Source organism: Eubalaena glacialis, chromosome 1 (assembly GCF_028564815.1).
Source record: "Eubalaena glacialis isolate mEubGla1 chromosome 1, mEubGla1.1.hap2.+ XY, whole genome shotgun sequence".
Taxonomy (NCBI): Eukaryota; Metazoa; Chordata; class Mammalia; order Artiodactyla; family Balaenidae; genus Eubalaena; species Eubalaena glacialis.
The window spans coordinates 121792441-121807978 of record NC_083716.1 but is presented as its reverse complement, the minus strand read 5'-3'; the positions used below and the strand labels follow the sequence as shown (position 1 = coordinate 121807978).

General features: G+C 37.9%; 1 protein-coding gene and 1 pseudogene across 1 annotated transcript; both read right to left on the bottom strand.

Moving 5' to 3' along the window:
* Positions 1–1827: 1827 nt before the first annotated feature.
* Positions 1828–9404, bottom strand: LOC133091424 (small ribosomal subunit protein uS10-like; annotated as a pseudogene).
* Positions 9405–13716: 4312 nt separating this feature from the next.
* On the bottom strand, positions 13717–14854 carry LOC133091418 (small ribosomal subunit protein mS31-like). The gene is given in 2 exon segments (XM_061190700.1): positions 13717–13984; positions 13986–14854. Coding segments are annotated over 2 exon segments (1137 nt in total).
* Between the last annotated feature and the right edge of the window lie 684 nt (positions 14855–15538).

Here is a 15538-nt window from a genome sequence, read left to right as displayed (position 1 = left end):
TGCAAAGACTGCATCAGCATTATTTATTTACTTAAAAATGTAATTATCAACAGAAATTCCCAATGTTACCAAACTACCCTTTTTCCAGACATATCCAAATTATCTTTGGGACCTGTCATTTGATACCCTGGGTTATTTTTAAATATTTATTTATTTTATTTTTGGCCCCGTCAGGTCCTAGTTGTGGCATGTGGGGCTTCTGTAGTTGTGGTGCGCGGGCTCCAGAGCACACAGGCTTAGTTGCCCGGCGGCATGTGGGATCTTAGTTCCCAGACCAGGGAATCGAACCTGCATCCCCTGCACTGGAAGGCAGATTCTTAACCACTGGACCACTAGGGAAGTCCCAATACCCTGGTTTTTCATAACCTAGTAAGGTCCATAGTTGCATGGGTAATTCCCTTCTGGTATCATGCTGTGTTCTCTCACTCTCTATCTCTCTATCTCTCTCCCTTTCCATCTTTGTTCTGCAGCTGATGGATACTTAGGAAACCTCCTAGAAACAGAAACAGCATGACATTATTTATTACACGACTGGATGATGAGAAATTCCCCTCTCTAGTATGGAAACAAGACGGAAAAGAAGACAGTACAGTCAGCTTCTTTATATACTTGAAGTTAAAGGAATTATACAGTTGCATAAAATGAGCAGTTAGTGAGATATAAAAATATAAACTGTCTTCTATTGTGCCACTTCATCAGAATTCTATCACATCAAATCATAACAACCCTGTGAAGGTATAATAGTCATTGTAGCAGCCAGCATTTAACTAATTGGAAAATAACTGATTAACTACTCTATGACCTTAGGACGTATATCTGTAGGAAGCTCTCTATATGTTAATTCACTGCCTACAGAAAATGTGATTGGTAGGAGAATCAACTTTTTGTTTGTTTGTTTAAATGAGGCCGGCAGAACCAAGAAAGTTCCCCAAGTTATACAGCTAAAGTGACATTTTATGGATAAAATCCAAGTTCTTGTCATCCCAAACCTAGGCCTTTTCTCCAAAGGTCTATTTGTGAAATAGGAGAAATTGTTTTAACTCTTCCCTCTTAAACCCTCTCTGTCCATCTGGACTTTCATAGTATTCAATAATACCATTGGTTCTCAAGACACCTACATCTCTCCTCTCTCTTATAACCTCCCCAAAAGCTGTGTTTTTAATAATAAAATATTTAAAAGATCTAATTCACACTGTAATGAGAATGTTAAGAATAGCTTAATGTGCTACTTTTTCAGATGTTACTTTTTTTTCAAATTACCTTCTTTTCTGATGTTTATACTCATAAATTTCATCTTTCACATTTTGCTTATCCTCACCCTAAAAATGTAAACTCAATTACAACAGGTCCACTGCCTGTCTTATTCAATACATCATTACCAATGTAATGGTATGGAGTGAGTATGTGATAAATACTAATTAATGAATTGTTTGATATTGGTTATTTGTTTGAATGAATCCAATATTTTTTAAAGATTTTTTTTGATGTGGACAATTTTTAAAGTCTTTCCTGAATTTGTTACAATATTGCTTCTGTTTTATGTTTTGTTCTTTTGGCCACAAAGCATGTGGGATTTTAGCTCCCCACCCAGGAATCAAACCCACACCCCCTGCATTGGAAGGCAGTCTTAACCACTGGACAGCCAGGGAAGTCCCTAATATTTTTCTTTCTTTCTTTCTTTTTTTGGCCATCCATCTAATTTTAATTATTCTGCTTAAAAGGTGGAATGAATTCCATAGCACAACTCTATTCCTAAGACCTGTCAGTATTATAAATAAAAGTCAACAAAATTTAACAACTGATTATCAATTTATTAAAAATGTTGATTTAAGCATCTGCAGTGGTGACTTCAACCTTGTTTCCTGGCTCAATACTGATGGAAGTGATCTGCTTGACAATCTCAGAAGGATGTGCAGGTCAATGAGTCGCTTGTGGATCCTCATCTGAAAACGATCCCAAGTCTTCGAACCTTCACCACAAGGAGTTTTCCTTGTAGCTCTTCTCAGAGTTTTGGTAGGCATCCGAACCCGTCCTTTCACTTTGAGATTCTTTTCCTTTGCACCAATGATCAGATCAGCACATACCCTCTCCAACGACTTCATGTTGCAGCTGGTGAGGGTGATTCGAATATGGTGAATCACCACCTGTGTCTCCACGGGATTCTTTCTGCTATCTTTATTTTTTTATTTTATTTTATTTTTTAATAGATCTTTATTGGAGTATAATTGCTTCTCTCTTGAGCCTCCCTCCCACCCTCCCTATCCCACCCCTCTAGGTTGTCGAAAAGCACTGAACTGATCTCCCTGTGCTATGCAGCTGCTTCCCACTAGCTATCTATTTTACATTTGGTAGTGTATATATGTCAATGCTACTCTCTCACTTCGTCCCAGTTTACCCTTCCTCCTCCCCGTGTCCTCAAGTCCATTCTCTATGTCTGCGTCTTTACTCCTGTCCTGCCACTAGGTTCATCAGTACCATTTTTTTTTTTTTTTTAGATTCCATATATATGCATTAGCATACGGTATTTGTTTTTCTCTTTCTGACTTACTTCAGTCTGTATGACAGACTCTATGTCCATCCACCTCACTACAAATAACTCAATTTTATTTCTTTTCATGGCTGAGTAATATTCCACTGTATATATGTGCCACATCTTCTTTATCCATTCCTCTGTCGATGGACATTTAGGTTGCTTCCATGTCCTGGCTATTGTAAATAGTGCTGCCATGAAACTGATTTAAAAATGAGCAGAAGACCTAAATAGACATTTCTCCGAAGATGACTTACAGATGGCCAAGACGCACACGAAAAGATGCTCAACATCACTAATCATTTGAGAAATGCAAATCAAAACTACAATGAGGTATCACCTCACACCACTCAGAATGGCCATCATTAAAAAAATCTACAAACAGGGCTTCCCTGGTGGCGCAGTGGTTGAGAATCTGCCTGCCAATGCAGGGGACGCGGGTTCGAGCCCTGGTCTGGGAAGATCCCACATGCCGCGGAGCAACTCAGCCCGTGAGCCACAATTACTGAGCCTGCGTGTCTGGAGCGTGTGCTCGGCAACGAGAGGCCGCGATAGTGAGAGGCCCGCGCACCGCAATGAAGAGTGGCCCCTGCACCACAATGAAGAGTGGCCCCCGCTTGCCACAACTAGAGAAAGCCCTCGCACAGAAACGAAGACCCAACACAGCCATACATACATACATACATACATACATAAAAAGAATGTAAGCAGACAAGAATAGCATTAAAAAATAAAATTAAAAAAAAAATCTACAAACAATAAATGCTGGAGAGGGTGTGGAGAAAAGGGAACCCTCTTGCACTGTTGGTGGGAATGTAAATTGATACAGCCACTATGGAGAACAGTATGGACATTCCTTAAAAAACTAAAAATAGAAGTACCATACGACCCAGCAATCCCACTACTGGGCATATACCCTGAGAAAACCATAATTCAAAAAGAGTCATGTACCAAAATGTTCATTTCAGCTCTATTTGCAATAGCCAGGACATGGAAGCAACCGAAGTGTCCATCAACAGATGAATGGATAAAGAAGATGTGGCACATATATGCAATGGAATATTACTCAGCCATAAAAAGGAATGAAACTGAGTTATTTGTAGTGAGGTGGATGGACCTAGAGACTGTCATACAGAGTGAAGTAAGTCAGAAAGAGAAAAACAAATACTGTATGCTAACACATATATATGGAATCTAAAAAAAAAAAAAAAAAAATTGGTCATGAAGAACCTAGGGGCAAGATGGGAATAAATATGCAGACCTACTAGTGAATGGACTTGAGGATACGGGGAGGGGGAAGGGTAAGCTGGGACAAAGTGAGAGAGTGGCATGGACATATATACACTACCAAATGTAAAATAGATAGCTAGTGGGAAGCAGCCGCATAGCACAGGGAGATCAGCTCGGTGCTTTGTGACCACCTAGAGGGGTGGGATAGGGAGGGAGATGCAAGAGGGAAGAGATATGGGAACATATGTATATGTATAACTGATTCACTTTGTTATAAAGCAGAAACTAACACACCATTGTAAAGCAATTTTACTCCAATAAAGATGTTAAAAAAAAAAATCTAGAAACAATAAATGCTGGGGAGGGTGTGGAGAAAAGGGAACCAACCCTCTTGCACTGTTGGTGGGAATGTAAATTGATACAGCCACTATGGAGAACAGTATGGAGGTTCCTTAAAAAACTAAAAATAGAATTACCATATGACCCAGCAATCCCACTACTGGGCATATACCCTGAGAACACCATAATTCAAAAAGAGACTTGTTCCGCTCTCTTTAAGAGCCATGGCTGTAGCACGTCTTCCTGACCGACTTGTTCTCAGCAAAAGTGAAGAACGGTGAGTAAGAAGCAGGAGCGTGTGACCCAAGTTTCCTCTGCAGCGGCGACGGCGTCTTCCTCAAAGAGCTTCTTTCATTTTTAATTATACTTTTTATCTTATATTTCCATGGCCCTTCCATTATTTGCTTTTAGCTAATCACTAATCCTAAAGTGAGAGACTGTATCAAACTTCTGAGAGCAGTCAAGTAAAAAATCACCTGTGTCCACATTACTGAGGTGACAAATTCACCTGTAATTCATAACACAAGTGATTTATCTCCACAGCTTAGTTTCTTTTTTTTTTCCTATTTTTCCCATTTTATTTCTTATGTTCAACTCTTTTATACATCTAACATTATTTTTATGCGCAACGTAAGATAAAGATCTTTGTTTTTTTAAAATATTAGCTCATAATTTTTGTAAAATAATTTACTGAGGAAAACACTGGGGTTTGAAAAGGCTAGTCTAGGCTTGATATAGAGATCTGAACATTGTGAGCATAGAGGTATATTTTTTAAAGCTGACAGGTTGGATGTGATCTCCAGGAAAAGTGTTGTGAGTATGAAAGCATATACCCTTTAAATTTTTTTCTACTCAAATTTATTTATTCTTGGATGAATTTAAATAACTTTTTCTGAATTTTCTATTTCATTCCATTTATTTGTGTATTTATTCTTATGCATACATAAGAGTGTGCAAGATTATGCAGTGTTTCAATTTCCAAATATATTTCTTGCTATCTTCTATTATTTATTTATCCTTATAAACTAAAAAATCAAGTGCTCATGATATCTACTTTGCCTCACAAAACGTCTTAGTAGCCCCTACCTATCAGCCTGTTCTTCATACTAAGCCAGGGTTTATAATGAAGGATCAATGAATTTAAACTATATTACTTCTTAAGAGAGCTAACATCTGAGAAATGTGGAGAGAGTTCCATAGACATGATTGAGTGTTCTCTATGTCTGGGGAAGCTGCTGAACTAATTGTTGATTGTTATATGTTCCATATAAAGAAGTCAGACTTGGACAGAGAGAAACCTCTCAAAGCACTTGCTTTAAAATTAAAATCAGTTGAATCATGAATTTGAAGATAAATCTAAGTGAGGTAGTTCCTATGGACCCTGTATTAGTTTGCTAGGGCTGCTAGAAGAAAGTACCACAGACAGAATGGTTTAAATAACAGAAATTTATTTTCTCACAATTCTGGGGCTGGAAGTTCAAGATCAAGGTGCCCGTAGGATTGATTTCTACTGAAGCTTCTCTCCTTGGCTTACAGACAGCCACCTTCTTGCTGTGTCTTCACATGGCCTTTTTTCTGTGTCCATACATCTCTGGTGTATTTTCCTCTTTTTATAAGAACACAAGTCTTATCAGATTAGGGTCCCACTCATATGACCTCATTTAATCTTAATTAACCCCTTAAAGGCCCCACCTCCAATTATAATCACATTGGGGGTGAAAGCTTCAGCATATGAATATCAAGGGGATACAATTCAGTCAATAATAGGTCCTATGGACTTGCCATGCTTTCTTTACCCAGCTAGAATTGGGGGTTTTGGTGGGACTATGCAATAAGTATTTCTATATTAACACAAAATGTTGTTTGCTTCCTCTGGAAATGGAATAAGTTCTTGATGTCATTTTCAGTTGGTTCCTTTATGCACTAAATTTTGTTTTAAATAAATTACTTGCAGTTTTTTTTCCCCCTGAATAGTGACAACCTTCTATATTTTCTAATGTTTTTGTAAGAATATTTTTGCTTTAAAAAACTTATCAACAATATTCAGATACTACAATCACATATGCAAAAATCAATCATTTAATTCAATTAATCTTTGCAGTTTATGAAGCATTTTCATATACATAGTTTTACTTGTTCTTCTAAACCCACTTGTAAGATAAGTTGGGTGTGGGTGGATATGAGGCTATTCAGAGCAGATTTGACAGGAGGTAACATGTAGGAGAACTACTGAAGAATTATCCTGAGATAAGCCTTCGACAAAAGACATCAATGTTAGTTCCTTTTCCTCCCTACTAGGAAAAAAAAAAAAAAAGTAAGAGTAGCAATCTCTAATCTTCTTGATGCTTAGAAGGATTAAGTTCTAAGAGAAAAACTAAAATGAAAGAAGAATTTAAGGCAAGAATTTTATGTGAAGGGGCCACCCCTTGACTGGTAGCAAGATAATGGCTACAAAGCCCAAAGAAATTCCCAGGCATACAGAGAAAAGAGTGTACTCTGTTTATTCAGAGCATTGCAACAAGGTTGGCAAGAGAGATGTGTGGTAATCTCCTTGGGTAATACACTGCTACAAAGGGTAAAAAATGTGTATGTTCTATGTAAAAGAGAAAGCAAGGAAAATTCCTTTTCCGGCAATACCTATAACCCCACGACCTCTCACCTCTTCATAACCTTGGCTTTGAGTTGAGGACTAATATATTATATACTAAATTTTACCTCATTTTGTATGAAAACAAACATAAAAATTACTCTTTCTCTGTGACGACTTCTTATACAACCCAGAAATGCCCCTCTTGTTTCCAAGCCTCTCTTCACAGATCTACTTCTTTAGCCAGAATTTTTTATAAGAATAGCTGCATTAGTGCATGCTCAGATGTAGAGTTTAAAAATAAGATAGCAATATTCTGAATATTTCTGAGAATAAATGTTTTCTTGTTTTTATTTTAGGTTTGTGGAGTCAATGATACAAGTACAAAACAGGAGATGCCAAGAAGTCAAGAGAAATAAGTGAGTTACCCACAATGGGCATGAAACTGTTAAAGAACAAAGCCTTCTCCAGGTGCAGGAAGCTTAGCCCTATGATCAAACAGGTTCTTGGAAGTGCAGGTATGTGTAGTAATCATCATGAAGTAAGCATAAAGCAACGTCTTTAAAATGGTAGTGATGTAATGCTGAGGCTAGAAGATATTTCTTCTTCACTTTCTTATGAAGATAGCCTGTTTCCAGGAAAAGGAGATATTCAAATATCTGATCCCACTTGAAGGGAAACATACAGGAAAGCTATAACTTGTTATTCAGTAAAATATTTATTAATCTATTAGGTATATATTAAGTGGATCACTGTTCTAGACGCCAGAGGTATAGAAATGAGCAGATTTGTGCAATAGAGTTTTGGACACAGATAAAAATAAAAATGCACAGACATGAAAACAGAAACAAAAATAGAAATAAACAACTCCAAGCATAGAAGGTACAATGTCTATAGTAAAAGGAGTAAGCTTGGATTAATTAAACACTGTAGAAAAAGAAATTGACAGTAATAGTGCCTGGTGTAACTGAGAGGACTGAGAAAAACATGAACCTGGTTTCCTCCAGACTTTACTTCTTCACATTTTCCCTTTGTTAATTTTGCTTTGTATCCTTTCGCTGTAATAAATCATAGTCATGAGTAAGACTGTATTGATTCCTGTGAGTCCTCCCCTGACATCGTTGGTGTTAGAAGTGGGATGTGCTAGCATGACCTTGACCCACTGAAATATGGCAAAAACATTGTTTGGGAAAAGGCAAGTTCAAAGAGTGGAGAAGGATAAACCTCCACTTGTTGGGTGTCTATAAGTTAGCCATGGTATGAAAGAGCAGCTGAATTGCTGTCTATTGTGAAAGGTAAAAGTTACATATGGAATTTAAAAATGATTTACCTACTCCAGGAGAATCAGCTTGCTGGATTGTCTAGCTATTTTTGGTAATCCAACTACAGTAAGGAGAAAAGAATGCAGTCCGGTAATGTCTTTGGTTGTTGTCTCTCTTCCCAGTGGAAGGAGAAACAAAGAGACCAAACGTTCCCAAATGTGAGCTTTAGATAGCCCAGAAATGTTAAAAGTTTATATTTTCTCTCCTCCAAGTGGGAGAAAAAGATTAAATCAGTTACCAGAACTGGATCAAAGCTTTAGATAAACCAGACAGGGGATAAAAGGAAAAATACTCTTGCCATTTCTTCACCCTGCTTCTTCAGCTGCTGCAGACCTCCTGCCCCCGCTGTGCATTGCAGCTGGAGCTCCCACAGAAACTGTGAACTTAAACCTGTAAATGTGGAATTTACTGATAGAAGTTACAATAAATTTACAATAGCATAAAAAGAGATTTGTAATTGGCTTTGTACTCTGTGATTATTGCATCTGCATATATAATAAAATTTTTGTAAATGTTTCTAATTTCACAAATCCTAGAGGGAACATCACAGTCAGGGAAAGCTGCAAAGAAATGTGCTCTTAGGATACAGATTCCTTGCTTTTTATCATGAGTGGGTTGGTTGGAATTGAGATTCTTGAAGTATTTTAAAAATATGCCTTTGTAACTGATGTTTCTGATTCTGACTTTTGCCTATTATTAGAGCCCCTGAATAAAGGGATATACATGAACAGAGAGTCAATCTCCAGATGGAGATACAATTTTGATGCTGTAAAAACAGTTTTTAATTGCTTATGAGCTCTTGTAAAATAATATATCAGACCCTTAGAGGCAGATACTTTTCTAGCCTAATGTGCATATTTTTGAGTGGATCAGTTTGGACACTCAGACTTACAAGACAAAAAAAGCTCAGGAAATCTTTGCTTGACACTTGGAGTTGGAATACAGCTGTCTGGTCCTATTGAATTTTGGCTTTGCTGCTGCTAATGAAAAGCCACTGACTTTTTTAGAATCTGAATTCAGATACTCATTACCTGTATCTAACTCCAAGCTAAAACCTAATATTGCCTGGAATGGGCTGTTTTGGCCTCAGTATGTGCTATATTAAAATGAGGCAGGCATAGTTCTCTAATAAACAGAACTCAGATTCCAAGATTGCTGCAGGTTTAGGATCTCCCTCTGTGGGATCATAAACTATGAAAATATCCTTGATGCTGACTGAACCATCTGTGTCACATACAAATGCCCACAGAAAAGGGCTTATTCTCTGATGGAACTATCTGAGCTCTGGACCAATTTTATATTTCTGAGAGTGATTGCATTCCTAACTTGTGATCTCTGCCAAAGGCTGAAAGTTGGGAAGAGGACACATCATGGGGATGGTGAACCCTCTACCCATGTCCGACAGATGAGACTCTTGACCCACTGGGGAATGTTCACTGCTGTTGACCTGTGTTTGGCTTTCCTGATTAGTTATAGCTTGCAGTCATAAACCGATAGCTTGAGCCTACTTCCCTCAACTTCCTCCTGGTGCCACAACTCAGTAAGCAATTTTATTACTAAATGCAGCTATTTCCAGAAAAAGGAATTGTGTTTGGTAGGTTGCTCACTAGATGAATGATGAGAACGAAAGGGAGGGAGGGTGTACAAACTCATTTCAAAAATTTTTGAAAACTCAGGATTTTGTTCTAATTTCTAAACATGAAGTGTCTTTCTGATTAAGTTGTATACAAGACTTGTGTTTTGTTTGTTTGTTTTTGTTTTATTTTGTCTTTTTTTAACTGGAGAGAAAGCTTGGACTCTCTTGCATACAACTCTTCTATATGAATGATTTGGGTGACAGTAGGGATAATTGAAAAAGTGTAAAGTTATGATTACTGAATGAGATACACTTACTTTTTACTAACAGAGTAAAAACAAAACCCTGGTACCTGGGCAGACATGGGGAATGAAGAGGGGATTAATGATCTTTATTTTTCAAAACTGTTCCTGGAAGATTTTTCCTCCTACCAAAGCAAAGAGAAAAATCCCCAGTGTTGACTTTCCAAGCTGCTGTGAGCATTTTGAATCAATCTTACTGCTGGGCCTATGATCACACCTGTCTCTGAGACAGCAGGGGGTGGCCTCAGCACTTTCCACGCGGAACACCTCCAGATGCCACTCACATTTGCGATGAGGATAAACTGGTGTCAGGAACAAGCAAAACTATTTGGAATTGACTGTCTCAGGCTGTTCATTTGAAACCAAGAACTGAACTGAGTTAAGTGGATGGGACTTAGAATCCTAGGGCAATAGGCCCCAGGGTGGGAGACCACATCAAGGGTGCTATTAACTTACACTGCCTAATTAATGTAGATCCTGTTTGCGGGTCCCTAACAATGATAAATTCTTTATTATATTATAATGTCCTGCATGTGCCTTCTGGGATTATACTTTTTAATGTGTGCATCCTGTCAAGACACTGCCTTACCCCTGGAAGGCATTCAGGTCAACTTGAACTTACCGACCAGAATTCTGCTGTGCCTAAATTGATGCCGTGGGCCAGGGAAAAAAGGGTAAGGAGGAAGGCACTTGTTTTTTAAGGTAGACTTTTATGGTAAATGGGATTTGTTGTAACTGAATAAATTCATGACCCCTAAAGGTTATCACTGAGATAACACTGCAATTTGGTGGGTTCTCCTGATAATAATTTTGTTGTACATATGCCTTGAGCAGAGGGCAAGAGGTGGACCCTGCAGAAAAAAGTGGAAATAACAGGGCTGAAACTGCTATCTTAGTAAAGTATGCTTGCAAGGCTGGCCCTGGGCTGGGGTCTGTTAACTTAGGTTTCAAGGGGGTTCCAGTCATCCCCAGAACTGGTAAGAGTGGTTCACTGTGCCTAAATTGTTTGTACAAAAATATGTTTTATGCTGAACACCTGCTTTCCTTCTTGGAGTCTGTAATTTTGATACGTGATAGCCAGAGAGTGCATGCATAACCAACTCCCAATAAAACCCTTGGCCACTGAGTCGTTAATGAGACTAGTGACAGCGTTTTACACATGTTGTCATAACTCACTGCTAGAGAAATTATGTGTCTACTGGGAGGGGACTTTTGGAAGCTTATGCCTGATTTCCTTGATACTTTACTACATGTGGCTTTTCCCTTTGTTGATTTTCTTGGTATCTGTATTTGTTTACCAGAGCTGTGTAACAAAATACCACAGACAGGGTGGCTTAAACAACAGAAATTTACTTTCTCAAAGTTCTGGATTCTAGAAGTTCTGGATTGACATGTTGATAGGGTTGGTTCCTCCCGGGGCCTCTCTCCCTGGGTTGCAGATGGCCACCCATTTTCTGCCTCTTCACATGGTTATTTCTCTGTTCGTGTGTCCCTGGCGTCTCTCTGTGTGCCCAAATCTCCACTTATAAAGACACCAGTCATATTGGATTAAGACACATTCTAATGGCCTCATTTTAACTTAATCACCTTTTAAAGGCTCTGTCTCCAAATACAGTCCCATACTGAGGTACTGGGGGTTAGGACTTCCATATATGAATTCGGGAAAGGGTGGGAGAGGCATGATTTTAAGCCCAGAACAGTATCTATTGCTGTAATAAATCATAGCCATGAGTACAACCATATACTGTGTTCTGTGAGTCCTCCTCGTAAAGTATCAAACCTGGAGGTGGTGTTGGGGGCTTCCAACAAAATCAGTATATAGTCATATTTTGTAAATGTTCTGTGTGTGCCTGGTATGAAAAAAGATTATTTACCAATTCTGGGGTATGTCATTCTATATGTGTAAATTTTGTCAACTTTGTTAATCATGTTGTCTTCATGGTAATTTTTTTTCTGGAATGTTTTTTGGTGCCTTTGTTATTTTATTTTATTTATTTTATTTTATTTTTCTGCTGGTTTTCTCTCCTTTCTGTGTACCTTATTTTTGCATTGTGAATCAGGCATTTAGTTGAAAAACTGTTTGTAGCAATTCTTTTGTAGAAAAGAGGATTTACTTTTCCTCTTGCAAGGTGCCTGGAGACAACGGCAATCTAAATCAATTCATTCAACTCCAGGTTTTGAAATGATTTGAAATTGCTTTACAGCCACTAAGTCTGAACTACTTCCAATTAAACCATAATTTGGGGATGTAGCTTTTAAGAACCCAATGTACATTTTTCATCCAAGCCCTACAAGACTGTTGATACCTCTGATACACTTCTCAGGCATTTACTTTCCTTTACTCAGTTAAAAAAAATCCCCTAGAAAAAATGCTTCTCTGTTTTATTTCTCTGAATTTCCATTTTCTCTTGGATCTTATTCTAAGAATGTTTCACAATCTTGTACGCTCTCAGGATATTTTTTACATTTTATCAAGCATTTCTGATCATCCTCAGTAGGTAGATAATTCCAAACTAACTAGTATAAAAGTAGAGGTCCTCTTAGCCTTCATTTCTCATTTATCAAATGTTATTATACCTCTACTTACTTTGAAGGTTTATGATGATGGTCAGACTAGATGTTTGAGTCAGCCCTTTGAGAAGTTTCTTGTCTGCAGTCTACATATACAAACTCCTTCTTTTCTTCATTTGATTAGCCAGATCAAAGAAATAAATCTTTGGGGATAAGCCCTTTTTTAATGTCTTTTTTTTAGTAAATGATACATTCATCTATTACATGAACATTGTGCTGTTAGAAAAGCCATTTTAACCTTATTTCTTAAAAGAAAACTTCTCATTTGATCTGAGATCTATGTTTTTTTTCGAAGATTAATTCAAGCTCTTTGTCTTTCTGGGAGACAACTATAATCTACTTTTCTCTTAATAAATACCACTCTAAACCTTCTAATATATTTTATATTAAATATTGCTTGTACATGTACTTAAATCCTACAATCATCTAATGAAAAACCATAGCATTTATAGATAGAAAACTGTAGAAGATGCTCTGGGAATAGATATGTTCATACAGTCAACTTTTTTTTTCTTTGGCCACACCACAGGGCATGTGGATCTTAGTTCCCAGACCAGGGATGGAACCTGTGGCTCCTGCAGTGGAAACATGGAGTCTTAACCACTGGACCACCAGGGAAGTCCCCATACAGTCAACTTTTGTATCCAATTATTTCAAAATATTCTCAGGTGTCTTATAAGTAAAAAAAAAAAAAAAAAAAAAAAATTAAAAAGTATACTCAGCAAAGCTAGAAAAGTATTTTGAAGGAAGTGTAGAGGAGACAAGCTACACAATTTTGAAATAATGTGTTTCCAAAAGAACTTCTATTACCAGTAGTAAGCACTAGGGAGAAGAGAGCTCTAGACCTCTCCTTAGCAAGCATAAGTTTCTTTTATGCTTTATCAACTCTTCTAGAAGAGCAGAGTCTGATTGGTAACTTAAATTTCCACTGAATTGTATTTTAAAAGGTAACATAATACTATTGAAAATAAAAGAGATGCTGAAGGTTCCAAGCACAGTAGAGTTAAACATTCTTTTCTACAGAACTGATGGACCACTAGAGCATGTTTGTGAAGTTATATTTATTAATAGAATTATATCTGTAATGCAGTTCAGTGGATTTTTCATTAAAGGAATTGTGCAATAGTTTGCTAATGGATGTAGCTGTTGTCTGATGATATTTAAGCTTGAACTTTTAAATACTGGATTTTTTTTTCTAGTAAAATTTTTAAATTATAATATGAATCTCCAACAGCTTGAAATAAAAATTTCCATGGTCTTCAATTGAACTGTATGCCGCTTTCTTTTAGAACGTCCCGTTTTTCATTAAAATAATTTCTAAACTGCTCTATATGTTCAACCTTCTGTTTAACACTCAGATATGGGTTTTTGGAAAGGCTACAGGTCATCAACTCCATGAAGTGGCGAATTGGTCCTTGTTTTGGAAAATCCTCCAGGTATTTATCCAGAAATATATGTTCATGAAATTCTGAACCATCATCATCAAAACCTGCTTCGTTGTTAGTTGGGAACTCCCACAATTTCCCCTTTTGTCAACTGGATCATCTCTTCAAAACCATTCTGAAAGGGTTGTTCACTGACTGCCGCTAACTGCTTAGAAAATTCTACATCCCAAAGAGGAGGTGCTGCCTCTGTTTCAGGTGCCTCTTCAGTAACTGCCTTAAGCTCAAAAATATTAAGCCTCTTCCCCTTGAATATATTTTTCCTAAAACTTTTTCTCAGATCAGCAGCCTTCTCTTGGCCAACAAAATCATCAGTCTCTTCATCAAACTGAATCTGATGCACTGGTCTTGGGCTAACTCTCGCTGTGGCAGATCTGGCAACTTTCATATCTGATATGATGTTAGTGAAACTAATTTTAGGTCCTTCTCCATCCTTCTGTGCCCTCGAGTCTTCCTCGTGCTGCTGGAGCTGCTTGAGCAGCTTCGACTTGGTCATCTACTTGTCAAAAGGGAGAGAGTCTGCAACCGCGGATGCAGCCACCACCAACTCTGGGCTCCGGGACTCGCTTCTCTTTTGGGGGGCATCTTCTGGAGCTTTCTGAAGTCTGCCAGTTGAAGCTTCCAAACTTTTAAGTTGTCTTCTGTTGGGTGGCTTTGTTGTTTGTACATTTACTGTGCTTAATTCAACTTTCATTCCCTTAAGAATATTTACCAAGTGTTTTTACGTATTCTCCTTTACACAGTGTTGGCTCTCTGTCTCCTTGGAAATCTCACGGGTTGGAACAGACTGCCCATCTTTCTTGCTATAGATCACGCTGTTAGTGCCAAAATATCTTTGGATATTATTTTTTGTCCTGACCGTTCCATGCAGAGACGCGAGCAGCACGATGGCGGCCGCCGACACCTCTGGGCCTCCGGAGCACAAAGGGAGGCGAGGCGAGAACCTTGGAAACATCACGGAGAAACAAACAGAACTGGGCACACAGGGGCGACGACGCGTCCTCTAAATATTGGATATTTTTAAAGCAGTATTGCTCATAGTAATATGGGGATGAATATAAGGAAATGGAATTTTGATTTGATATCTATTGCTTTTGACTGTTCATCATCTATCTCCTCTTCATTGGCAATGAAATGGTGAGTTCCCTTTGGAAAACTACCCTTTGTTTCTCATGCTCTCTTGATTCTACCCTTTTCTAATTAAGAGGAATGTGACTCACTAGGCCAATCAGACGCTTCCTGTTGGGAATTTGAATCTTGAGCAGCATGATGAGAATAACAAAATGTTTGGAGCTCATTTATCCCAATAATAGTGGCCTGAAAAGTCCAATCAGTTCGGCTGCCTTGGTCCCAGAAGATGCCTTGTGTCCTGTCCTCTGTATTGCCGGATTACACTGCTTTCCTTTATTTGTGCCCTACCAAATTCTTCCAGTAACTTTGCCCTCCTTTTCTAAGTTAATCAGAATTGTTTTTTGCACACAAGTACCTAACCAACTGGTGATTTTTATACAGAAAGCACATGGAATAATAGGTAAATCTTTTTTTTTCTAATTTCAATTTTTAATTGTTGTTTTTATAGAAATACATTTTATATTGGAGTATAGTTGCTTTACAATATTGTGTTAGTTCATAGTGTACA